Raw genomic sequence first — 26,265 nt, forward strand, 5'->3', positions numbered from 1 at the left:
GGTTTGTTGCTCACTGTGAAGGATTAGGGTTTTTCAGGGCTGGCTTTAGAGGGGGAAAATGAAGTTTTCACACATTTCTGTTACATTTCAGTAAAAAGTGGTTGTTTTAGGTCACCTCCTTGGACTGAAAAACCTGCTGCATGTTTGAACAGCTATTCTGATTATTTGAATTGAGGCTAGTCTGCTTATATGTTATTAAAGTTACACTTGTCCTTAATGTCTTCAAATAACTTCTGTTTTCACATGGAAGTACCTATATAGAGTCAAGTAACTTTCTGTTTTTACTTACATACCAAAATAACATTGTTGCACAGACAACACTTACTGTGTGTAACGAAACATTTTAGTGAACCTTTTAAAAAATCCCACAAACCAAAAAGGCCCACCACTTTTTATCCATTTGAATGTTAGAGCCAGGCAGAGCAGTTTCTTTGAGTGGCTTAATGAAGATTTGATTGATTTATTTTGCTCATCTGGAGGGTGTGTGGATTATGTCTGTCAATACTTGGCATGATAAATGAGGGCTGAACACTTAGCAATTTGACATGTTTTGGCTGTTCAGGGTTGGGCAAGTGACTTGATTCAAGGAGAAATTGCAGAGTGACCTGTGAGATCTTCTGAGGTAGTGGGTCGTGGTGCAGATCAATGACTAGAAACTGATATTGAGCACATCTATATGTGAGACTGGGATTGAAGTGTTGAAGAAATAGTTGTCTTTTGATCAAGCTTTGAAGACTAGCAGGAAGATGTTCTTTGACCGTATGCAAATATAAATGACAAGGTTAAGGCAGGACTGCTGGGTGAAATGCAGTGGCCTAACTAGCAGGAAGATATTCTTTGACCATATGCAAATATAAATGACAAGGTTGAGGCAGGACTGCTGGGTGAAATGCAGTGGCCTGGGATTGCACAAGAGGTAAGAGAAGGTGATGTCATCCCTCTTTTGGGGGAGTAGTCAAAAGGAAAAGAAAGTCTTTATTTCTGCACTTTCTTTTAGCCAAAACAAGAGAAATTGAGGAGTTACATGGCATGAATATGATGAACAAACCCTAGTTTCTTAAACTTGGTACAATGTTTGTCAAAAGTCTTCCAAAAAATCTACTTCTTGGACAGAGCTCTACAGTGTGTGGTGGTATGTGGACAGTTTGCACCAGTGACGTTGAGTTCTGAAGGGCTCAGGAGTTCATGTCATGGAGACCCTTCCTTGCTGGCAATATTGAACCTTGGGTAAAGACCTACCTGAATGCATGTCATTGTTTAAGACTAATGCAAAGTAGTGTAGATACAAGTATTTTAGTTACTTGTTTGCCATGTTTTTCTGACCTGTGTTTCTGTTTTAACTTGTAGATTTTGGATCTTTGTTTGACTTGGAAAATGATCTTCCTGATGAGCTGATCCCCAATGGCGAATTGGGCCTTTTAAACAACAGTGGCAACCTTGTTCCAGATGCAGCTTCCAAACACAAACAACTTTCCGAACTTCTGAGGGGAGGCAGCGGCTCTTCCTTAAACCCAGGAATTGGAAATGTGAACTCCAGTAGCCCTGTCCAGCAGGGAGTTGGGGGTCAAGTTCAAGGGCAGCCAAACAGTGCTAATCTTGGTAATCTGGGTGCTATGGGTAAGAGCCCTTTAAACCAGGGAGACACTTCTGCTTCGGGCCTGGCAAAGCAAGCGGCCAGCACCTCTGGACCTACCACACCTGCATCACAAACTCTGAACTCTCAAGCACAAAAACAAGTGGGGATGGTGACAAGCAGCCCTGCAACATCACAGACTGGACCTGGGATATGTATGAATACTAATTTCGGTCAGACACACCAGAGCCTTCTCAACAGTAATTCTGGTCACAGTTTAATGAACCAGCCTCAGCAAGGACAAGGGCAGGTAATGAATGGATCTCTTGGGGCAGCTGGAAGAGGAAGGGGAGCAGGAATGCAATATTCTGCCCCTGCCATGCAGGGGAATGCAGGCAGTGTGCTGGCAGAGACTTTAACCCAAGTATCTCCACAGATGGCTGGTCACACTGGGCTGAACACAGCACAGACAGGAGCAATGACTAAAGTATGTACATCTAATTTAATATATTCTGTTTATTGCACTTCGTTTTTCTCCTTACAGGTATTTAGGAAATGTAATAGATTCTTTTCTGCAACAGAGCTGCAGAATGCACTTTCTTGAGCTTGTAGTTATCTGTTTCAGTCACCAGTGGTAACATGAAAGCAAGATAATTGAAACAGTATTTCCCATGTAATCAGAAATGAAAGCACTTGTTGAAAAACACATCCTTGAAGTTAAAAGTTGGATAGTATGGCAGCAAGGTAGTTGGGAAAAGCGTAGCAGAATCCTGCAAAAGGGAAACAGATGATTACTTCTTGGTGCAGCTGCCAGGCCACACTGTCTTAAAGCAATTTGAAAATTGTTAAGAGAAATATTTCAGAATTTGAGAGGTGCAGCAGTTGGTCCTCTTGTCAAGGACCACTGTCAACAGCTGTGCGGTGAATGTTTTTCAAGTATAGAGGGACTGAGCTGAAAACGTCACATTTCACATTGATTGTCAAGCTAATGCAAACTCTGTGAGAGGGAAGGGGCAGTGTCTGGCCAAGAAGTGTCATTTGTTGGCCATGGCAGGTTGGGGCAGTGAATATACACACCTGGGAGTATCTGCAGGTGTGGGGCACTGCTCTGATCCCTCTTGGTCTGGTCATTGCTTTGTATTTCTTCGTTTTCCAGGCATGAGCTTAGAGAATTGTTCTGATTGCTGTTGCTTCTGCCCTTCAGTTGCATAGCAGTGTGCTTCATCTCTTGTCTGTGTTACTTTGGGACAGTTCCTTCCTGAAATTAAGATGGCAGCCCCACCTTTTTCAGATTATCAGAGATGAAATTGACTTTTTTTTTACATACTTTATCTAGTTATACGTTGATTGTTATTCTTGTTGTAGTTTATTAACATCCAAGTGTCAATTAATTGATGTATCAGGAATCATGGAAAAGGTTGCCTGGCATAGAAGAAATAATGTTCTCTGAAGAAATGCTGACATCTCTGTGGAGTGCTGGGTAGTTAATTTTCCAAAATGAAAATATAAAAAGCATTCTCTTGGCATTGAATAGGATCCCTTTGCTTAAAGAAAAGAAACTTGTGATTTCAGGGAAGGTCAAAGCATGTGAAAGTGGCTGTAGCTCTGTCCAGGCTCTGAACTGGCTGAATTTGTTGTGTGGGGAGGATTGGTCTGCACAGAAAAAAATTCAGCTTACCTTTCATTTCTTTTTCTTTGAAATGTATAAGAAGAGGGACAAAATCTAATTATGTGGATTATTTCTAGAATGATTTTCTGAGCTCTTAGATTTTTCCTAGTCACTACACTATTATGTGATGAAACTACTACTTTTTTTTTTTTATGTGGACTAACTCAAGTAGAATTACCCCAAAGCAAAAAGACTTGCCTAAGGTCTTCATCTGCTGGAGTATGTATGAGTCTGGTGGGAGAGGCTCTGTGATGTCTTAATTTCTTTTAAACAAACCCACCCCCTGGTAAGGAGTAGACCAGCACTCAGACAAATTCCATTGTTCAAGGACTTCAGTCTTAGCCTGATGCCAGCTACAGATGGGATTCACCAGCTCAGTAGGACAACCTGGACTTTCTCACTTAGCATATATTCAAGAAGTAAAGGTTAATTTGACCAAGGAATATGTTGCAGAGGAATAGTGGAAGTGCCCCTGTTACAGAGATCGGTGGGTAATCCTTGTATGCAGTGCTGTGCTCAGCATTGCTGGTGCATTTCCAAAAGACTGGAGCAAATTTATTGCTTTCAGAAAACCTTAGACTCAAAGTTGTTTGGGAAAACGGAAGAGGACTATTTAATGACAGCCCATAAGTGATAAAATCATGCTTCTGTAGAGGTGCTAGCACTTAAAAGAATTTTTTTAACTTGGCCAATTGAAAAAATAGCAAATCTGGGGTTTTTTTCCAGGGCTCCATATCATGTTAGACAAGATGAAGCTTAACAAGCATTTTGTGGTTCTTTTTTTTAAGAAGTTTTACTTTATTTATATCTAAATTTTCTCATAGTTGGATACAAGCAAGCTCAATGTTTTACACAAGGATTTTATGTTACCATTTGGGACCAAATTCCTTGCTCCCTGCATTTTCTTCTGAGAAGTGCAAGCATTCTCTCTTTTTATTTCCCTCAAAAGAAGGATTTCCCTTAATTTGAGGCTTGACAACTTCTTCCAGTCTCTTCCCATCCCCCATTTTATTGTCATAATAGGATTATGAGCCATGATAGTGTTACCTTTTTCTCTAGTTCATGCTGCAGTTGTGATGAAAACTGTAAAGAAAAGTAAAGAAACATTTGTCAGTTTGTTCTTCTGAAACTGCAATTTCTGCTGAAGGAGAAGGTGGGGCAGGTTTTTTTCACCTCCTGTTCTCTGATGTTTACGAATGTATGTGTACAGCTTAAAAGATTTGAAGAGGAGCAGTAAAACTGATCTACTGCCAGTGAACGTGCCTAACTTAACTAAACAGCTTAAAATGTAGCTGCCATCATGCTTGAAGAACTGTATCAGGGCTGGGAGCAAATTCTGCAGGTGGTGACTGTAGAGATATATCCTGAGGGAAAGAAAGAGGAGTGAAATACAAATGCAGAAAAAAATCTAAAAGGACTTTTTAAGCCAAGATTTTTTCATTATGTTAACTCGATGTGCAGCACTGATTAACCACATTCAGCTATGGCTCAGAAGCCTCTTTTTCTCAATTCAGTGTGTTTTATGTGCAGTGTGTAGCACTCCTGACCCTCTGTGAGTTGGGACCAGTTGTGTTGGGCAAGACTCTGCTTCCTTGATGGTTTGTTCTAATCCTTTTTTAGTAAATTACTGAAAGTCCACTGCTTTTTCTGTTTTTCTTGTGGTATGTTTTTATAAGGATTCTTTCTAGCAAGAGAAAAAAGAAGGAAAAAAAATAATCCAGAATCTGATCCCTTCGCTTGCTCAGAAATAACTGGGAATCATTTTATCTGGTGCCTGATAAGCCAATATTGTTAATTTTGAGCTGGACTTGCCATTTTAAGGCAGCTCTTGAAAGCATGGAAGGTGCACCAGAAATTAGCAATAGTCACTGAAGCCCATGATGTATGTGCTTGCCTAAGTAGAAGCTAGCAGATAAACCATGCCTCAACCAATTGGGAAGGGAGTGAGGAATAACCAGTTCTCAGTGTCAGAGTGCATGAGGTGCTGACATAAAGACAAATGTGTTAACATTGGGAGGGAGAGATTAAATCAAAACACTTCCTCTTCCTCTAGAGACAGGAGCAAAGGATTTAATAAATTTCATATGATCCTCCAGAAGAAGCAACCTGTCAATACAAGTTAAACAATAGATATGAAAGTCATACTTGTGCTTTCTTGGGAGTATATAGCATGTTCTTGACAGCCTAGGTTATTATTTTTTGATATAGGGAGTAGAGTAGTCCCTGAGAAGGTTTTGTAAATTTCAAGATACAACTACTTAAGAGACCAAGGATTTAAATTCTTCATTGGCCATAGCTATGTAACTGGCATGTTTGGATTTACTTAGAGCTCCTGCTTTCTGATTTTTGACTTGTCTGAGTTAATGTGGAAACCTTGAGGAAACCTCTGTGCTACTGTGTATCTATCTGCTTCATTTATCACCAGCCTCCTTTCCTGTAACAATTTTGCTTGTAACTGTGGCATTATGGCCCTGTTTCCTTGGACAGCACTACAGGGATAATTTTCATGTGACTGGTTTGAAGTTCTTAAAGAAATTTGCTTAAAAGAGCTGAAGGATTCTTCTTTGAACAATTATCACTTGGCAGGGGGAGAGGTACAGCTCATCTTGTCACAGCAATTTCCAGTAGCAGCAGAATTGACCTTTTGTGCCATGTTTTTTTTTTTTGTGAAGTCCAGAAAACGTGTTCAAACCATCTAGAAAATCTTTTAAAATTAAGAGTTGTTATTCAAGATTGTTGGTTGTCAAACACTTTCAGCAGTAGCAAAGCTAAGCAGATGGTCTGTTGCTTCCATAGAAATGAGCACTTATTGGAAGCATCCTCTGTGCCTAACACTCTGCTGTTGCTGTGAGAGTTCATCTTTTCCAAATGAGAGAGATGAAGCTTCATACAGTTGTTGGGGCTGGCAGCTGGAGCTTGAAGTTGTGTTTCTGTAGATTCAAATGTTCTGTAGTCACTTGCTGAGATGCATTCCCTTTGTCCTAATACAGCTCTCAAAGTTTGTGGAAAATCAGAAGAAAATTTTGGGAAGTTCCCATTTGTTTTGTATGGTTCTGAAACTTCCTTTTTGCAGTCTGTTAGGAGTTTCGAGCAGTGATTCACCTAACTGGTACTTTCACTCTTTCTCTTAAGAAGTAGTTAAGTAGAAAATACTCACGAGTATTTTCTTTTCCATGTGTCTCCAAGCTGTAATGCCTCCCTGTACAATCCTGTAAAGGAAATAATCTTCAGGAACTTCAGAGCTGTATCACTTGCATATCCAGCAGCAGCAACTAAGGGAAAGGGAAAAATTCCAGCATGTGGCTGATGGGGTCTGGAAGCCATTGCTTTCAACCTGCACTGAAACCACAGCTTGCTACTCCTGCTTCCTCTCAAAGTTATTTTCTCTATAAGATTAGTAAACCTGCCTCAAAGTTAGGTTCTAACAGTTACAGTTAATCAAACTGCATGCCCAATAAAAGGATGTAATTGTTTGGTCAGGTCTTACTCTGAATCTATGAAGAGATCAGGAGAAAATGGTTGTTTATTTTCATACCTAGTTATGAGAATTACATTGTTGGGTTGTTTGTTGGTTTTTTTTAAAATGTGTTTACAAGATTGTAGATTTTAAGTAACTTCATATTGAAGACTCTAAAGGAATATATTTGTATTGATATAAGCTAGAACCTTTCTGGCAGGGTGCAACTGGTAGAAAAGCTGATCTGTCTGGCAGGTGTTCCAGTGAACTATTTCAGAAGGTGGTCTGGTGGTTATGAATTCAGATACAGTTTTCAAAGAGTGCAAGTGATGGGTTTTCCTTACTTATGCATTTATGTATTTAATTAGAAGTAGCTACCAGTCATGGGATTGACACAAAAAAATTAACAGGTTCAGAATATCAGTAAATGTGCAAAAATAGATGTTACGCTGGATTTCTGCAAATGTATTCAGGCCAGCCTCTTCTCTTAACTGTATTGGCTTAATTAATTTGAATAGTGTGTGTTTTCAACTTGGTTTTATTCAGAAAAGCCACATGCCAGTGCATGTTGCAGGAGAATTTTTAGATTAAAGAGGAGGAGGAGCTCTTACCAAAGTGAACCAAACAGAATCCAGTAAAACAGTTTTTTATGTCTACCAAGAGAATAACCAGTTGTCTCTCTTTTTTATTGTTGAGGTAGAAAAGAGCTGGATTCTGTTATTTGTTGTTTCTACGCTGGGTGTCTATACAGTACATGTGCCTTTGACACATTCAGTTGTGTAGTTGTTCACCAAGTGATGGTTTTGTGTTGGATATTACTCTTGTGTAAATTTAGTAAAAAAATTAACTACTCTAAAGAGCAAGAATTGTGATACAAGACTTGAGCTGTATATGTAGTTATGTTGCTGGACTTAGGCAATCTGTACTAAGGAAAATTTGTGGTCAGAAAAATGAAGCAAACTATTTATTTAAACAGATGACCCAGTTGATATTGCTAAGTGCCAGATTTCGATACGCTTGCTGATTGTGAATTAAGTCAGCTGAAGATGTTCCCATTCCTCTGCAGTTCTGTGTGCTTTAGCAAACTGCTGGTGCAGTTTGTTTCTGTGGTGACTCTCAATCTCTCTGAATCTGTCGGAATTGTTTTAACATGACTTGCAGTTAATTTGCTTTTCATCCTCTAAGTTGTCCATACGAGGCTGCCAAGCTGACTGTCTCCTAGCAGACCATGCCTCTGGCAAACACAAGTAGCCAGTCCAAATAGTGTTCCAAATAATGCTGCTTCCCAGTTTCAAGGGACTCTTCATGTTACAGACTTGACCGTAGTCTCTTGGTTCTCTGTTGAATAATTTTATTACCAAACCAGCATTTTTACCAAGGAGAGACATATGTGCTTTTATAATAATCCAAACAGAAGAAGGATATAAATATGTAGAAACATATAGCAGCAAAACTTACTGACTCGTAGTAAAATTGAAATAACTGCAAAGCAGTTTTGTTTTGAAACATGACCATGCAAAGTGGTGCTCCACAGAGGAGTTTACTCTGACAGACTGAAGAGATTTGGTGACTCGAAAAGCTTACCACAACTAGTACTCCTGGCACCTGAATTTTGAGTCACTTCCTATTTCTGATACTTGAGTGAAATTGCACTTGCAGTTGTGCAATGCCGTTGAAGATCTTTGAAGTGATAGTCACTTGGCTCCTGTCTCCTGCCTCTGCTTGAGCAGGTGCCTGGGTGCAGTTTGGCTCTAGAGCTGCAAATTGAATGCTGCAAGAAAGGGGACACGTCAGCCTTCGTGGGGGCAGACCACACCTTGATTCCCCTCCTGCTTCCAGCTCAGGCAGTTCAAAATTCATCTCTGTTCACTTGCACTGACTTAACCATCCAACTGACAAAACCAAAATGTTTGTGGTATCTTCTTGGGGTAGAATTGTGCCATTATCTTCTACTGTGGTAGCACAACACAAGCGGGAAGGATTTTGTCACTAAATCATACCAGTTACCATCTTGTCATTCTTCAGTTTTTTGTTGTTGGAATGGAGTTCATTTCTAAGTAGTGTGTCTGAAAGAAAGTTTTGGAAGTGAAGCTAATAGATCCACTGCTTCTTTTGGAAGCCACAGGTTAAAAGCAAGATTTCCAGTGTTGTTTCAAAAGGTTTATGAAAATGACAGAATAAACTGCCAAGTCCTTACTAAGAAGTGTGACTGAAATTATTTCTTTCAAGTTTTTAGACTGTTTTCACATATCTTCCTGCTGCTGTTTGTAGTTGTTTGCTTTTTTTTCAAACAAAGATAAAAAATGACTCGGGAGTTGGGAGAGAGGAAAACCTGCCAAGTTGAGTGTTGGTGTGTAGAAGTTACGAAATGCCAGATTACTTCAGCCAGAAGGAAGTGGCTTTGTCATAGTAATTTTCTTAACAGGCTCCAATCATGCATATAGGTACTGTTGCACAGGAGCATTTCTGATTACAAGACCTTTTAGCAGGTCTCAAAACTTCTCCTTACCTGAAAAATAAACTTAAGATTTCTACTTGACAGAGAGCTGTCATTATATTGGGAATCCTGTAATTGGAAGTACATACAGAAATGTGTCAAAGCATCTGGTATGATTGTCTGCAAACTAAATGGTAGGGCTCTATTTTCTTAGAAAAAAGGCAATGCAGGAAACTTGGAAAATTACATATATCATGATACACTGTGTCAGCCTACCTGAGAAATGTATCAGGAGTGGAGAAGCAGTGACAGGAAGCAATTCTCCTCCTGTGGTTTCCAGAAGTAGAAAACACTTTGGTGAAATACAAACGGGACAGCTTCAACTATCAGACAAAAAAAAATACATGGTGTTTGAAAGTTGTGCTTTGGAATTTTGAAATCCCCTTTCTCAGCTAAGGGTGAAATGTCAGTACAAGAGGCTACACAAGGGCATGCCCAAGGCACTTTTCAGCAGACAAGCTGTTTTTTTCACCTTAATTAAAATACTAACTTTTAAACTAGAAAAGATATTTCAATACACGCTTCCCTCCCACATTAAAAAAAAAAAAAATTAAAAAATCCTGAATTCTTACTGACAAAATTGTTAGTTTGCTTTGCAGGACTAAGTATGAGTAATGGCAAAATATAATGGCATTTTCCTTTCTGCTTGTGAGTGTTTTGTGTGTGGAGGCCTAAGTCATCAATACAGTTTGCTGTAGCGTTGTCCATTGACCATGAGTGACACATGCTCATTTTCTCTTCCCCACCCTTCTTCTTGTCAGCACAGTAAGGAGTATTTACCCCAGAAATTGCAGTGACTGAGGAGAGTAATGGCATACTGAGCTTAATGTTTAACTCTTTTTGTGTAATCCAAGTCGTGGCTTTAATTTTGAAGTCAGAAATACTTTGTAGAATTGAGATTTAAATGATTTCTGAACTGATACTACAAAAGCCACCTCTAAGTAGCATCTGGTAATGTTATACTTACAAGATTCCCAAGAAGATTCCCAAGCCCCAAGTCCTATTCCTTGGGATGTGTATACACATTTGCTTCAGGTTTTGCAAATAAGCAGCATACTGTTCCATAAGAGGGATTCAGTAGTGCCTTTGTTTTAGAATGAATCATAATGAAAATACAGCACTTTAAATATAGGAACATCTTTGCCAAAAAGACCTATTTCATAGACTTTTAGAAGAGAGTAGTAAATAGATTATTTACTCTGAGAGATGCTGCTGTTTTGGGGCAGAAAATGTTTCAGAGTGACTGCAGTATAATGCTGGCCTGTCTGTATGGTATTCTTTTTTAAAAGTGGATTTCCAAAAACAAACAACAAGTGCCCTTTGAAACTTTTGGCAAATTGACTAAATTAAATAACTGCTTTAACAATGGCAGGACCTTTGTACCCTGGAAATGAAGGAGTTTTGGACCACCATGAGTTGAAGGTGGGATTTCCCTCTTGGAAAGGGCTGTGTTTGCTTCCTTAGTCTGATACTGGGCACCTTGGGTTAAAATACATTTCTTGGAAGGCTGCCTTCAGTGAGAAGTGTGTGTGTGTACCTAGTTTGTTCCCACTGTTCAATTTTAAGCATGTGTTTAAAGAAAAAAAATTGGATCTTGTGTAAAAAAAACTGTTGAGAAGTCTCTTGGTAGCTTCACTTGAGTTGTTAAATCATGGAGGAGAGCAAGTTTCTACAGAAAGACTGGAGATTTCAAGGTAGCTCTGACTTGAAGAGTGTGGTGTTTCAAAATAAACATATTGCCTCTTAGTTATTTAAAAATTATTTCAACAGTGTGAATTATTTATAGTTATGTTTCTCCTTAGTTACTGTTAATAGGCAATGGTATTTTTGCTAAGTGGTTGTTTTGAGTAAGCTATATTGATTTTATTTTCTTTTAATGTATTTAATGTAACCTGCAGTGTAAATTTGTTTCATGTCTATTTGGTTTTCTTTTTTTTTCCCCCCTCAGTTCTGGATTGAAATAGAATAATTACTCCTTTTAGAAACACAATCTCTCCCTTGTCTACAAGTGTGTCTGCTTGTCCTGTAGGATGTGTCTGCCAAGGAGACTACATACCTAAAGAAAGGAAGCAGAATACTTCTTTTCCTGATATTTCTGAGGCACTTTTCCTGTTGCTGTTACTATCTTGAGCTCCTATTGCCTTTTCCACACCTCTGTAGACTTATCATATCATGCTGTCCACCTGATAATGTATCTCTGGTCAGCTTCTGGGAGATAAATGGGAAAGAATCTCTTAAATAGTGCTACTGTTTGACTTACCAACAAAAGTTGATTCCTTATAATACTGAATTTTTGAAGCATGATGTGCTGTTCTTTTACTTGGCTGTCGCCAGCCAACTAGAGGAACTCCAGAAGTGCTGAGGTGCCAGCAGGCACATCTGTAAATTCTTTTGTGGCTTCTTGGGTACATTTCAAAAGGCTCATATTTACGGTACAGGAAATGAAGGACATTGTGTTGAGATTTGCTGTTGGTTTAGAGACCTGCATTTAGCTTAATGATGAGGAAGTAGAGGAACTAAAGGAGGACAGGGACATTGAGTTGAGATCCTGTGTTATAAAACTCTGTTGTGATGTGACTATAAATGTGTCTTAGTACAAGTTGATTCTTATACTAATGCAGAAGGATTTTTGCCTGTGAATCTACCAGTCAAGTATCTGTAGAAGTGTATCTCAACTGAATTTCAGTCTTTAAAATCTTTTTAAAGTGTTGTTCAATTACTGTTAGTGTCCAGTCTAGATTTTCTTGATGAAACAAACCTCTGAAATCACTTCTGGTTAACTTTCTGATTCTGATGTAGAAGAATAGTTGTTTATCTGAAGAAAGCCACTTTTTTTGCTTGGCACTCATGAAAGGTCTTGAAGCAATTGAAATATATTGATCAATTGTTGGCTAATTATCCGTTAGAGCTTTGAAGTTTTTCTTTGCAGAGGTTACACCATTGCAGAATAAGCCTTCTGAGCTTTATTTTTTATTTGTAAGTACAACCATGATGTTCAGTGCAGAAATCACTTTGGATTCTTCCTATGGTTTATTCCATTGTATGAGCACTCAGGCTTGTGTGGAATTTTGGAGACATTTTCTTACTTTAGTCACATACAGTGCAAGCATGTGATTTTTTTCCTTTCCCTGGGAAAGGTTTATTTCTAGTTAAATGTATTAAAAGAGTTTGTATTCTAAATATCCAGTCATTCGTAAAGAGCATTTCCTCACAAAATTGTCTTTTATATTTCAGTGATTATGCAGAATTGTTTGAACATTATTTTTTAAGTGGTCTTGTTTCGTTGGAATACTTCAATTTGGTTTTGCTCTCCATGAAATGCTTAGGAGAGAATTTCAAACCTTATAACAAGTAGTAATAAAACACCTGGCTTTCTTTTAATGGTATCCTTAACATTTTAATTCTAGCTTTGCCAAATCTTTCATCCTGTAATAAAGGATGAAGTAAATTATGATTCTTCCTGGGTGTTTAAGTGTTTTTTCTTTGCATTTGTTTGCTGCTGAAGAGCAAGACACTCTTAAATGCTTCATGAATCTGTTGCAGTTGGCATTAGTGATGGCAGTTAGCTTAGAGATTTCCAGCACAACGTAGGCTTCCTCAGAGCACTGCTGGCCAGATCATGATTTAATTCTCAAAACTGATTTTTGAATTGTTACTTTTAAGGCCGACTTTAAAAGAGAAGGAATTTGTAAATTGGTGTTTCTGTCAAACTGCCCAATCTGCAGATGGCTTTAGGTGAGGAGCTCTCACCCCAGCTGATATAATAGGATTGCCACCTTTCTTGCACTAAAATTCACTTTTTTTGGTAAAACCTCTGGCCTTCTGCCACAAAATGATTAATCTTTTCCTTGTCTCTCCATCTGTCCCTCTGGCATGTATGTTCCAAGCACCATGGTGACTTTCTTTTGGAACATGTTACTATAGGATGAAACTAATTAGGAGAGGCCCTTTTTATTTTTCGTCAGTAAACAGATACAAGATGATGCCAACATAGTAGAGAAAGCCTGCCTTTCCTACTTCACAACTGAAAAGAATTTGTAATGAACCTGTCTTTTACTCTTCTCTGAGAGCCTTAATCAGTGAGGTGGACCTTGCTTCGTGTTAAAGATTTGTATTTCATACCAGAGGGAGATAAGAGTCCAAAGTACAAAGTCCTCGTCGTGTTCCTGGCTGGAAGGCTGCTCTTTTGTACCCAGCGTGCAGGCAAAGTGGCTGATCAGAGTCGTGGCAGTAGCTCACAGGACTGAGGAGGGATCAACTCCAGGTGGCTGATGCCAGAGCATAGTAGCTCTGGAAGCTGTGTGTGACACTCATCTGGGGACTGATGGTGAAGTGGTGCAGATGGCAAAGCAGAGATGTCTGTCTCTTGTTGAGTTACCACTCTGGAAAGCAGAAATAAGCCTTTTGAAAGCAGTTCTGTCCTCTTTCGCTGTTGCTTTCTGACAGTATAAAATGCAGATGGATTGTCTGTCAGTCTGAATTTCTGCTGTTCCTTCATTACTTAGAGCAGACCTACTCTTGTATTCATAGTACTTTGTATACTTTAATTGATAACTTCTGAACATCTGACACCTTCCTTAATGCTCAATTTTCTTGCCTTGAGAGAAAGATAAAGATCAAAAGGAAGAAAGTGAAAATTATTTAAGGCAAGCAAGGTAACACTTCTTTGTAGCAAAAATATCTCAATGGATGGGAGGGGAGAAGGGGGACAAAATGCAGAGCTTTTTAACCAAGTTGTGTGTTGAAAGCCCGGGTTTGAAGTAGGCATAGTAATTTAATGACAAGGAATTTGAAGGCTTGGCCTAATAATGGAGTAATAAGTGACTGGTTTTGGTGAGGTTCATAAAAGAGGAAAGTAAAGGGGGGGTTGGATTGCATGGATGGTGGCAGAAAGTAGAGAATAAGCTCTGAATCATCTCTGTCCTGTAGTGACTTATGAAAGTGGTAGCTTAGAGGCAGGAGCAGTGTGCCAGTCCCATTTACCCAATCATTCTGTTCATGCAAACCCAAAGGATACTTCCTGGATCATAGTGGGAAGTGCAGAATTTCCATTTCATGCCAGTTTGCTAGCTTTAAAAATGAGAAATAAAGAGGTGTCCCTAATGTGTCAGTGATGTAAATAGGAGGTTTTGGATGAAGCATGTGAGGTGCTGAGCAGCAGTGGCTCCAGAAGAGTTGATATATTTGTGTGGTTGCTCTGTCAACATAAAGCTATTGATTGTGATCTAGCCCTAAAGTTACAGCTCAGACATTCAGAGAACTGAATCATAGTTTATAGGTAACTTTTGAAAGGTGGAACTAGTTATTGTCTCCTCTGCAGTTAAGATGTCATTTCACATTGGGTTGTTTCAGTGGTACTACAGGAGGAAGTAAGGGGAATGTCCTGCCTTGCAAATACAGGGGATTTAGAAGAGAGTAGCAGTGAATGACAAAGATCTTCCAAGAGCAATTTGTCCTGTTGAACAGACCAGCTTTCACATATGCAACTCTTCAACAATACTGTTAGTTTGTGAAGATCTGGCCTTCTATCAAAACAGATCATAGCTAGGATGCCTCTGTTCTCTCTCTGTTCCCAGTTATCACATGCATTTTTTGCTCTGAAGTAATTCAAATGATTCATCTGAGGGTTGCAATAAATTGTACCATAGGCTAAGTCCAGAATAACATAAGGATAGTGGCAGCTCACTAAAAGACTGTCTTTTTGTCTTCCTCCTCTAACTGTTTTTTCAGGTTCAGAGATATGGCAACACTTGGGTGGGAAAAAAAAGGTCAGACCTTCCTATTTTTCTGTTGCCAAAACAGGTCTGAGAGCAGCATGCCCAGTAGGTTGGCTGTGTATCCTCACACTGCTACTATAGAGGCTGTGCTTCTTCACAGCACCCCTCCCCAAGGGTCTTCTAAACCATTTCCTATTATGCTTTCAGCTCCCTCCCATGTCCTCAGATAATCCTGAGGTGCTGACAGGACACGAGTGACAATATTGATGGCTCACTGAGAACCCTGGAGACATGGTCTGACTCGGTCTGAACACCATGGGTAATGGCAGAGGTTTCCCTGCCTTTTCTTCATGGAGATGTTAATCTGAGTGTCATAATCTACTTGTTTGTCTCTCAGCAATCTTAGGAACTTTATTATCTGGGAGACCTTTAACAAAAATGACTCAAATTGACCAGTGATTTCCAAAGTGATTAGAGAAAAATTGATTTGAGGAGACGAGAAACTGTCACAGAACCATTCCTTAAGCCCAGTATCCTTAGGATATCTTCCTAACAACATAACTGGTTTTGTGAGCCTGAAATCAGTGTCACTCTGAAGAGGCAACTTAATTGCTGCTGGATTGAGTGAATAAATGAAATTTTGCCTTGCAGTCCTCCCTGTCTCTCATCTCATGTTGTTAGAAGAGCAGTCAGCTGAAGTTGCACTTAGCCATGCTTGGTCTCTAACACGATTCTGCAGCCCAGAGGAGGATTCAATAGTTTGGTGCAGTTTTTGGCTTCCGTTCTGCACCTCTGCTTTCCTGGACTTTGAGACTTGTTTGTGGCTTCGGTTAATGGACTTGGCAGCTTGGTTAAGGTCTTAGACAATTTTTGCTTCCTGAGATGTTTTTTCTTCTCACCTTTCAGTGTTGTCCCTAGACAAAAAGAAGGGAACTTGTAATTTGCTTTCTATCACCAGGTTCCATATTCTAAAGAGTTAAGGCTATAAAAATGAGTGATACAAAGTCAGGCATACCTCTGATTATAGGCCCTGTGACCTTTGTGAGTTAATTCTTGTTGATAAGCAGAAACACACATTATTTAGATAGAAGATTAATATAATCTGAAGAATTTCAGTCATATTTGGTCACATTTTTTCTAATTTTTGCTTTGAAGCTTCAGTTCTTACCTATTGATATGTCTTTGCTAAACAGAAAATGCTTGTATTACCACCTTTCTATCCCTGAAATTGGTACTGTAGGATTATTTCACTCATTGCCTGAGTAAGATAAGCAAATTAATAATCTTAAATAGTAAGCTAAAGAAATTAGACTATGAGATTGCAATTAGACTGCCTGTTGTATCCACACCTTTTAGTCCTTTGAATAGTTCTTGAGGCCTTCTGGTCTCTTGTCAGTTTTACTTGTGGTTCATGAAGAACTAAGGCAGCATGGTTGTTGTTGTCATCACAGTAACACTCACATCAAGCCAAAAGCACAGAGAGGTTGTTTTACACTTTTACCTGGTCATCTTCTCATGCCTCTTTTGTCACATTGAGAGCTCAGATTTGTTGTTCAAGTACTTTGCAGATGCACAGCTTTCCAAGTCCAGCCAGCTTGCTTCCTTTCTTTCTAGGACTGTTTGCTAGTTAAATATCTAGTAGGTACTGAATTGAATATTAACTATAACTATTTTTAGTTTGCAGGATTGGATCATAATCAGATTACTTCAACCAGGTTTATTTTCCACTGAACTCATGCTGCTTTAAGTTCTTTCATTCCCATATCAGCCTTCCAGTACTTTTTCTGCTGTCAGGCTGCTCCATGTCTGATAGTCTTGTTTTGAAATACTATGCCAGAAAAACCTTCAAGCACTTTTGTCCAGAAGAGTCAGTGCTTCAAAACTCAATGAAAATCAACATTTAACTTAGAGATAATTTTTTTCTGAACTAATCTGTCTGAACCAACCAAGTTTAATAAATGTGTAGTATTAACTTGATGTAGACAGCAGTGGTACAAGTTATAAAATGAGTGTTGTCAGAGGTAGGTGCTGCTCCTTGGCATGTTTTAGTGCCTGAAAATGAGGATTATCTTTCTGTCTTGCAGGAAAACTGATAGTGAACTCAGTCTGTCCTGCCAGATCTTTTTTTTTTTTTTTAAGTTTGGAACCCTGCTGTGGGTTAGTGCAACAGGGGAAAGCAGAGTTTCCTGAAGGAAGATGGGTAGTGAGGAGCAGAACTGTATAAGATTCTGTGGTTTATGGCAGCATGTTGGAGGGAAGCTAGAAAAGGGACTGTGAAAGGAAATTATGTGCTTGTAACAGTGAATGGTTTTTGCAGCAGGTTATATTGGTTGCATGTCCTGGGAGCCTCAGAGGAATATGTGATAATGAAGCAACTCTGTGAATGAGAGAACTGGCTGTAGTGGCAAGAGGTGAAGGGACAGTTAATAAAAACTTAGAGCAAGAGGAAAGGACAGGGTTTATTTATGGCCTAAATGCTCAGTGTACAAAAAGAGAGTAGCTCCTTGATGCTGGGCTAGAGGAAGAAGTGCTGTGGTATGTCAGCAGTGATAAAGGATGAAGGAGAAGAGTGAGCTTTAAAAACATAAGAAGTGGGATGGTGTGAAGATCCAGTTTGGTCCTAAGGCATCTTTTAAATTAGATTGGTGAACTTCTCATTTCTGTCATATCAGATCTGAGTTGCACCATCATGTATAGATTTGGTCACAGACATGATCTATAATATCTGTGTAACTCCAGGAACTACAGGAAATTGAATGGTTGTTCAGCTCTGAAAATAACTGAAAGGCAAAACAAGAAGTACCTCTCACTTGCTGCTCAAAACATGGCAGTGTGGGATGTATTCTGAAGTCCAAGTCAGCTAAACAAAGATTTAAAGTTTTTCTTTTTTCAGCTTGGAAGTTTGTACATTTCTTGGCTTGTGAGAGTAGAGTGAAATACCCTATTTCCTATCCACACTCAGTAATAGATTCCAGTATCTTAGAGAGTTGCCATAGTGATAAAAAAAAGGGAACAAAATCTGCTTTTCTTTCTGGATAGCAGAATTATTAAATGCATCTTTCCCATTAAAGGAGAGCAGCATTGTCATATTTCTGAGAGGAACTGTTTTAGAGTAGAAATAATGTGTTTAAGCTGGTGTCCTGCATTAGTTGTGTTACTTCTTCAGTGACTTCAGGTGGTGTGTTCCTGTGCTGGGGTGGTTTGTAGCACCCCCACTTCTACCCCGTTGCAGCTGCGTAGCAGACACTTGGATTGTGAAAAAGTCGGCATTACCCCAGCAGAAGTCATTGCAGTTGTGAGCACAGAGAAGCAAGAGTTGCACAAAACTGCAGCACGGAAACACGAGTATAAAACATGAGTTGGCAGAGAATGAGGTGGGATGAAAGGAGCCACCCGGGGATGAAGGAGCGCAGGGAACGTGGCCTTGCAGGAAATGGTGGTTGCATCAGGGAGAGAAGAAAGGAGATGAACTGGCAGAGAAGGCAACAGGGCAGGGAACATCCTTAAGCTTAGAATAAAGTGGGATTGAACAGCAAAACCCAGGTTTTTGGAGAGAAGCTTTATGCTTTTGTTGTAATGGAAATGCAGCGGCCACCACACTGCTGTGTTGAGTAGCCCTGGGATACATATCTGTGCCCATTCGTTGCAGGTGGAAGAAACAGCTTGCACGGGATTGCTTGTTGCCTTCATTCCTTTCAGGGCAGTGAATTAAACAAACGAAGCAAAATACAAGGCTTGGTGCTGCCTCAGAGTCCCGTGTGAAAAGGACCTGGCTGCTAACTCCCATGTTGTTGCAGTTTTATCTGCTTTGATGACTTGTAATTACCTAGTAATCTGCTCCTGAACTAGCTAATTCAGGATCAGAGTTCTGTTTCAGAAGTATAAAAACAAAGGTCTTATGAGTATCTGCCTTTCCCCACCTGCCCCCTCATTTCACATAGGAAAAAACTTGGGTGCAGAGGCAGGAGCTGTAGAGTTTGAGCCTTTTCTGACTTGTTTCCTTCAGGGCTGCTGGTTTCAGTTTGCAAAATGAATAAGCAGTGTAAAATGTTTACTCTCTATATGTTCGATCATCTGATGATATATGCCAGTTGTTTTCTTGAGATTTCAATTAGTAGTGGTTTAGATAAAGTTTTACAGGAGGTCACCTGATCTCTGTTCAGATAATTAACCAGGAAATGCCAGTTAATGCCTTGTGCACCTGCACATCTTTTCAGTGTTTGATAGGCAGGGGTTCTTCCTTTTCTTCCACCTCCCATTTGTTGCTTCCCCCCTGAGTGAGGAGCTGGCAGTGTTTTGCTTTGCTGCAGTTCCTACCTTGCTGCCTTTGCTGGAATAAATGATTGCTGCTGGAATAAATGCTGAGCTTCTGCTCGGGTTGCCAGTCACAGCTCTGAAACGCTGTTGATCTTAATGCTGTTTGGCAGCAGGTTGTTCTGCGCTAAAAGTCCTTGTGGATCCTAGCCTGGGTTTAGAACTGTTATAAATAGATAGGAGTTCATTAGAGCAGTTCTTGCATTGTGTTGTTCACTTCTAGTGTCTGGGAGTCACAGCCCTGTGCTCTTGAGGCACCTGAATTTCTCTGAGGCAAAACTGAGTTTAAAAAAATGCTGGAGCTCCAGATGCCTGTGAGCTGTAATTAACTTGTGCTTGGTCCTTTCAGATTTTTGGCTCCACATTTACTTCAGGGATTGCCTCTTAAAAATAATAATAATAGTAATAATAATAATGGTCTTTCCATCTTTTCAGGTTTTGATTTTTTTTAAAGGTGGACTTCAAACAAACAAACACAAAGATCTTTGCCAGTTTGACTGGCTGGCAGTAATTCACAAAAATGAAGTGTAGGCTAAAGGTCATGTCTAATGTTTTACAATGTTATCAAACTATCTCTTTATTTTGTTAAGTTGTAGACTAGTGTAACTCTTTAGCCTTAGGTTCCTTTCACTTGTTGAAGCAAAGCTTTAGACATTGAAATCCCATGTGGTAAAGAACAAGCTTAAACAATTACACGGTTTCAAGTGGAAGCTACTCTGCTTCCAGTATTTTCAAAGAACAGAAGGCATTTCTTTAAATTTCAATCAAGTATCTTAACGACCACCTAAAAAAGGAAAATTTTTCCACATCATCACTGAGTTTGGAAGACTTGAAAGGTTGCTTTGCTGTTTTAGTGTGATATGTTTAATAACAAAATCCATTGAAAAGGAAAAAACAGAATATGATAAATCAGCCATGTGGTACCTGTTGGGGTAGTTCCTTGGTACTTTCAAAATGTTCTAGTGATGTAGTTTTAACAATCCAAGTTTAACAATCTATTTCTAAATAATTTTTTCCTTTAATAAAAAAAAGTTAATCTTTCCTGGTGATGAGAGGAGATGAAGAACACCTTTCTTTTGGAGCAAGAACTTAAATTTGGTGTAAAATTTGCCTAGCATTCACACTGCCTAAAGAAAAGAAAATCTTTCTTCTGCTTTTTGAAAATTCAGCTGTGTAAGATTCTGCCAGAGGCTTGTAGCCTGATATTGCTCAAGCTCAGCACAGCTGTGTTAGGCAACTTCACTGTCTGCTCCCAGTCTTTTCCATCTCCTCACTGTTGCCCTTTTTAGGGTGGTGTGGCCAGGGTTAGGGAATAGTGGAAGTAAGATCTTCTGTATGCAGCATTTCTCTCTACCAACTTGTGCTCACCACTGTGCTTTCATAGTGGTGGTGGTGGCGGTGGCCACAGGGGCTCAGAGGTTGGTTGCCAGAGTAGTCAGATATATTATTCAATTTAAAAAAAAAACAAACCATCAAACCTGCAGGCAGGTACAAAGTCTAGAAGGGCTGACTTCTGTAGACATATGGAGTTTGTAGTTGGGGATTTAAACACAAGGAGGAAACTGAATAATAGCCAATGAACTAATGATCCGTCTTTCTGGCCTGAGAAAGGTTTAAATAGTCACCTAGAAGCTCTGTTCTCATGATCTCACATTTAGTTTCAGAAATTTTCTTCCTTGTTAATCTAATAAACAACCATAGTATTAATGAATGGCTGTAGATGTAAGATGATCTGTTCTCAAACCTTGTCTGAAATAGTGGGTTCAGATGAGTGGGTAAGTTTTCTAAATACGTCACTGTTAATTCTTCGGAGAAAAGCTGCCAAAATCCAGGTGTAATAAATAACTTCTAAAACTAATTTCTTTGAACATATAGTCCCATGAAACAAACGTAGAAATAAAACACATATAGAAAACAAAACTATGGATACTTGTGCAATGTGATAGTAGCAAATATCTCTTTAAAAGCAGTCTGTATTATTAAGATATTGATACTTTTAAGCAGTTGGGTTTTTTTGGTCTTATATGCCATTTCAACTAGTCAGCTTTACTCTAGAGCAGAGCATATATACAATAACCTCTTACTTTACCAAGTAACAGTTGTTTTGTGGTTTGTTGGGGTTTTTTTTAACATGTATGTAGTGGGTCAGATCCTTCTGTAAAGATAAAACATTTTGTACCATGGAAAAAGGCTTGAATATAGGAATAGTCACTGCAGGATGCGGGTGAAAGGAGTATTTTCTAACCTAAAGCTACTTGGAGTACTTCTGGGCCAGCTGTCTGAAGCCCAAGTGTCCAAAGTACACTGACAAAGAGGACAAGGCACAGTCAAATTGTGTTTATTGGACTTTGCCCTGGTATCATTTACTGCTCTTAACCAGGACTTCATCAACTGGTTGTTGATTCCTGTAAGCATGAAAAAGCAACCACTGAGCAATTCCTTGTGACGAGGCTGCTGCACTGATAAGGTGATGAGTGCTGTAGGAATTGTCCTCCTGAATCCCTGCTGGTGAGGGAAGTGAAAAGACCAGGACCATGGAAAACCAGTGTGTTCTATAAGGAAAGGCTGGAGTGGTCAAATGGAAGGAAAAGTGGGATTTAGTATTTCAAATAAACACTCAATGGTTGGATTTATATTTAAGACTTTCTGATAGGTAAGAAAGTCAATCTCCCAGTGTGGGGCAGGGAAAAGCATAACCATGATCCATCAACTTTTATTTTCTCTTTATTTGGAGGGGGAAAGAGGGTCCTTGTCTTAGTCAACATCTTTGAAAGAAGTCAATTCCTGCTAAAATGCCTTTTTAGGACCTTTTGTCCAGTGTAATAATGATTGGCTCAAGTAAAAGAGATTTCAGCACTTCTCTTGGGAGTCTCCTCTCCAGGCGAGAGGGCCCTTTGGATATGCACACTGTTCCCTTTACTCATTCAGGGGGAGTCATATTTCTGCTTGCTATTCTTAAGGAGTTTTGGGAGTGTCATTTGTCAGGGATGTCAGCCTTAGATAGATGTCCTTTTGTTCAGATGCTTTTCCTCAAGAACCAAACCATCAGTAGATGAGCATTTGCTAGATGCCTCTCCCTTCCCATGTAGCCTGTGTACAAACTATGTGCAGAGAATGCACAAAGTGTAACAGGATTTGAGGCTTGTTTGGTTTTCAAAAGTTTTTGCAGTGTTGGAGAAAGTAATTTCTGTCAATGCAGATTGTGAAGGAAAGTCTTGTTTTCTCCTTTGCATTTGCATGATTTTGTAAGTCAAATTGCCAAGACTTCTAAACACACAGCTGTGTAAATTTGTAATTTTGTTGTTTTTTTAAAAAAAAATTGATTGAAGTTGTGAAATCAATAATTTAATATTGAGCAACTTAAACTGGAATTTGGTCTATGTGAGTGCAAAGATGGATGTTTGACATATGTTTTATTTTTTATCTTTTTTAATATCCCTTCGGAATCAAGGAAATTACAATCATTTCATTCATTCTTTTCCAGATGGGAATGACAGGGAACACTAGTCCCTTTGGGCAGCCTTTCAGTCAAACTGGAGGGCAGCAGATGGGAGCTACAGGAGTGAATCCTCAGTTACCAAACAAGCCAGGAATCCTGCTGACATCAAGAGTACTCCTGTCACCAGTGTGCCAAATATGGTGAGTTATACCTGCCTTTTTACCCTGATTTGTTATGTCTGGGTAGAGCATCCTGAATTCTTGGGTAATAGAGCTTCTGCAGCACTGAACAGCTTCTCCATGGTCATTTAAGCATCAGAGTTGCCTCATGGCTCCTCACTACCTCTCTGCTCTGCCTGCAGAAAGTGTGGACATTTTTATGCAGTATTTAACTTTCTAAGCAATCACAGTGTTTTATTATAAGAATTGCATTACATCTGTTTAATTTTGTCTGGTACATTTGGTTCCAAACCAGATGAAAATATCTTCTCTGTAAGTGCTCTTGTTAGATTTAAATTCCTAAATGAATGTGTTGGATACATCATAAACTTCCCTGAAACTGAGTACTACCTTTCATATCCTGTGAATCTTAATACAGTAAACAAACCACGTGTTTCTCAGTTTATATTGTGCATGAATTACAGCTCACAAGCTTATGAGAATACTTCTTCCTAAGATACATTGCCCAAGTTTATAGTATTCTGTTTAATAGAGTTTTCTGTATAAAATGAATTTAAACATTCCCATTTGTCTTGGAATGTCTGCATATTAATCAAACTGCTTGTGTCGTTTCTATGGAAACTCCAGCTTGTTGCATTTTGTATTCTGTAACATGATAGCAGTTACTATAGAAACTTGTAAAACCTTCCATAAGATGCAAATTGCTTATTTTTTACTTTAACTAGAAAACCAGCTATTTTTTGGCACAAGTGGTACTTGTCCTTCCATCACTGAGTTTGCTACCTGCAAACTAATAAGGCTATATATGAGAAGAAAGAGGATGTAATAAACTTCATCTTCTTCTTTTAGAGGACTCCTTCCTAACTTTTGTTTAGTTACACTGTGAAATCCTTGTTTAGTATCATCTGCCATTTACTGCTTATGGTTGTGGAAAGGAGTAGGTGACTAATAAGACCAAGTTCAGAATACCTCTTGCAGTCAGGCAGAATACCTTTGCAGTCAGGCAGAATATCTGTAGACGAGCATTTGCTGCATGACTCTTCTAATTTTGTTTTTAAAATAGATGAAGTTTGGATCAGGTGTAAAGCAAATGAATAATTTCCCTGCACATCTGCCCAAAGTGCTGTATTTGTCTCCGTGACTGGCTGATTCTGAAGCCTAATTTTGTGCTTATTTAAATGACAGGTTTTAGGGGAAGCCGAAATCTTAATGTACTCACTAGGATAGGTTGTAATGTCTTTATTTGCCATGAAGGCCTGTCTAGTGCTGGGGGAGCCAGTAAAAAAAACAACACAACAAACCTTGTTTTCTTTCTCCCATCTTGTGTAAGAGACAGAGAAAAGTAAGGGAAATTGAGTACTATCAGTTGCAGTTTTTTCAAAATGTCAAAAAATATGACTTGTATTCTGAGAGGAGAATCAAAACCATCTTTCTTTGTTTCTCAGTTGTCAAAAAGCTTGGTGTGCCTAATACATCTTTCTCCCTCAAGCCAACACAGAGAGGAGCAGCCATTTCAGCTGATGGACGCCTGGTGCTGTCGAGCCAAAAGGTCTTGACCCTACTTAGGGATTATGTGCTTAGAGTTTGTTAGCAGTCCTGATGGGGGTGGAACTTTTTATATATTAAAATTGAAGTTTCCATCTAAACATTATTACAAAGTCAGGAATTTAAAAGGAAATGTCAGCCTTGTTAAACTTTAACCTTTACTTGGCAGCAGTGGGTAGGGCAGTGTCATTATTTGGTAATAGTACATGCATAGCCATATGCTATTCCTTCCACAGAGTCTTTGCTTTATTTGGCATATAATGTGATCAGTGCCCTCTGAAACAGCATCTACTCAACATTTTGTTCTATTTTTGCTGCTCGGAGTGTAACTGTGGGCCTTATTGACTGTATGTAGTAATATATTTTGCCTAGGTAGTCTTTTTGAAACAGTAATTTCTGTGGCAGTCATCACTGGAGCAGGCATATACTTTGGATTAGTTACTTTTCACAGTGCCTCTCTTGAGATAAGGATGTGTGGTCCCTGTTTCAAACAGGAGACTAGAAGCACAAAGAGGGTAAGACTGGAAGAATCTGCTGAGTCTGAGCTTGAGGTTTGTAGGCCCTGGCTTGCTCAACCCTTCTCCATTTCATATGTTAGGACATTATCTAAGGGTAAAACAACATTCACATTGGTTAGATGTATGTTCCCATAACTCATGGAAGTCTCTGTCTTACACAGAGCAACTAAAATACTACCCAAATTGCACGTGTGAGGAGTTGCCTGTGACAGAGGCAGCTCTCCAGAGCAGAGTTGCAGTGTTGGAACTGTTACACCACACTTCCTTGCTGCAATCCCTTCACCATGTGCTGTGTCCCATGATGCCTCAGGACCCCAGAGAGGGCATTTTGATTTAGTGGCTCTGACCTGGTGGTCTGCTGGAGACATGGTCTGTCCTGTTTCCTAAGGGAGGCAGGAGTGAAGTGGAAAGGGCACTGTGTTATGTTAACCATCTATCAGAAATGAGCCTGTGGAGGATCAGTTCAGACTCCCCCTACTGCAGCAAGCAAAAAGACCAACTCTATCTTTTAAAGGAACCTCCAGGGTTCTCTGAGAGTTGATTAGAACCACATATCTTGCTAAACCAGCCGTCTATACTGTCCTTATCTGAAAGTACTATTCTGTGTGAGAGACAAACCTGTGTGAATGAAAACATTGGTTATACGTGGCATGTCTGAGGAAGGAGACCAGATGCCAGCATGATGTTGACGAGCACCTTGGTTACCACTAAGAATATCTAAATAAGAGAAGAAGAAACAGAAAGTTGCAGCCGTTGTCTTGAGACCCCTTGTTCATGAAAATAGATATTTTTAAAATACTCTTCTCAATCTTTTGCCTTTCCCTGTAACCTTATACATGTGCTGCAAAAGTAAGCCTGAAGTTGAGTGTGTTTCTTAACCCACGTTATTCCAAGCATCATTATGTGTGGCACCCCTGTCCCAAACACTAACCAGGAGTTTTTTCACTGTCAGGCATAACCCTCATGCTGGTAGTCAGGATAAACCTCTGCTGCAGCAGTGGATTTTTTTAAATCCAAATTCAAGGTACTGCTCTCCTATGAACAACACTCTCATTCTCCCCTCACTTCCCCAGTGAAGTGTTTCCTGGAAGTATTAGTTCAAGTGCATCTTCCAACCTTTGCTCCAAGCATTGACCTTACACTATACCCTGAGAAGCACATTTAATCTCTTTAATTAGGAAAGAAGTAACAAACCATACGGTATTAAAATGATTAAAAGGTCAGCATTAAGGTATTAATTTTCAGTGCCAGCCAGATGGATTGGTTTTTTTTGTTTTTGTTTTCTTAACTATGGCTCCACACAGCATATTAGCTGTTGCTTTGTGGGACTGTTCCAGAGTACAGTGAGTTTTCCCTA

At 39.3% G+C, this 26,265-nt stretch overlaps 1 protein-coding gene across 1 annotated transcript in view; it reads left to right on the plus strand.

The window, feature by feature from the left end:
• The first annotated feature begins 1,351 nt into the window (after positions 1 to 1,351).
• Positions 1,352 to 26,265, plus strand: part of CREBBP (CREB binding protein) — an 83,675-nt gene continuing 58,761 nt past the window's right edge. Inside the window, 4 exon segments of the mRNA XM_009995506.1 lie at positions 1,352 to 1,883; positions 2,010 to 2,060; positions 22,712 to 22,817; positions 22,820 to 22,866. Coding sequence (XP_009993808.1) covers positions 1,614 to 1,883; positions 2,010 to 2,060; positions 22,712 to 22,817; positions 22,820 to 22,866 — 474 coding nt within the window. The 5' untranslated portion in view covers positions 1,352 to 1,613.

The sequence above is a fragment of the Chaetura pelagica genome, unplaced genomic scaffold (assembly GCF_000747805.2).
Source record: "Chaetura pelagica isolate M959 unplaced genomic scaffold, ChaPel_1.0 scaffold124, whole genome shotgun sequence".
Taxonomy (NCBI): Eukaryota; Metazoa; Chordata; class Aves; order Apodiformes; family Apodidae; genus Chaetura; species Chaetura pelagica.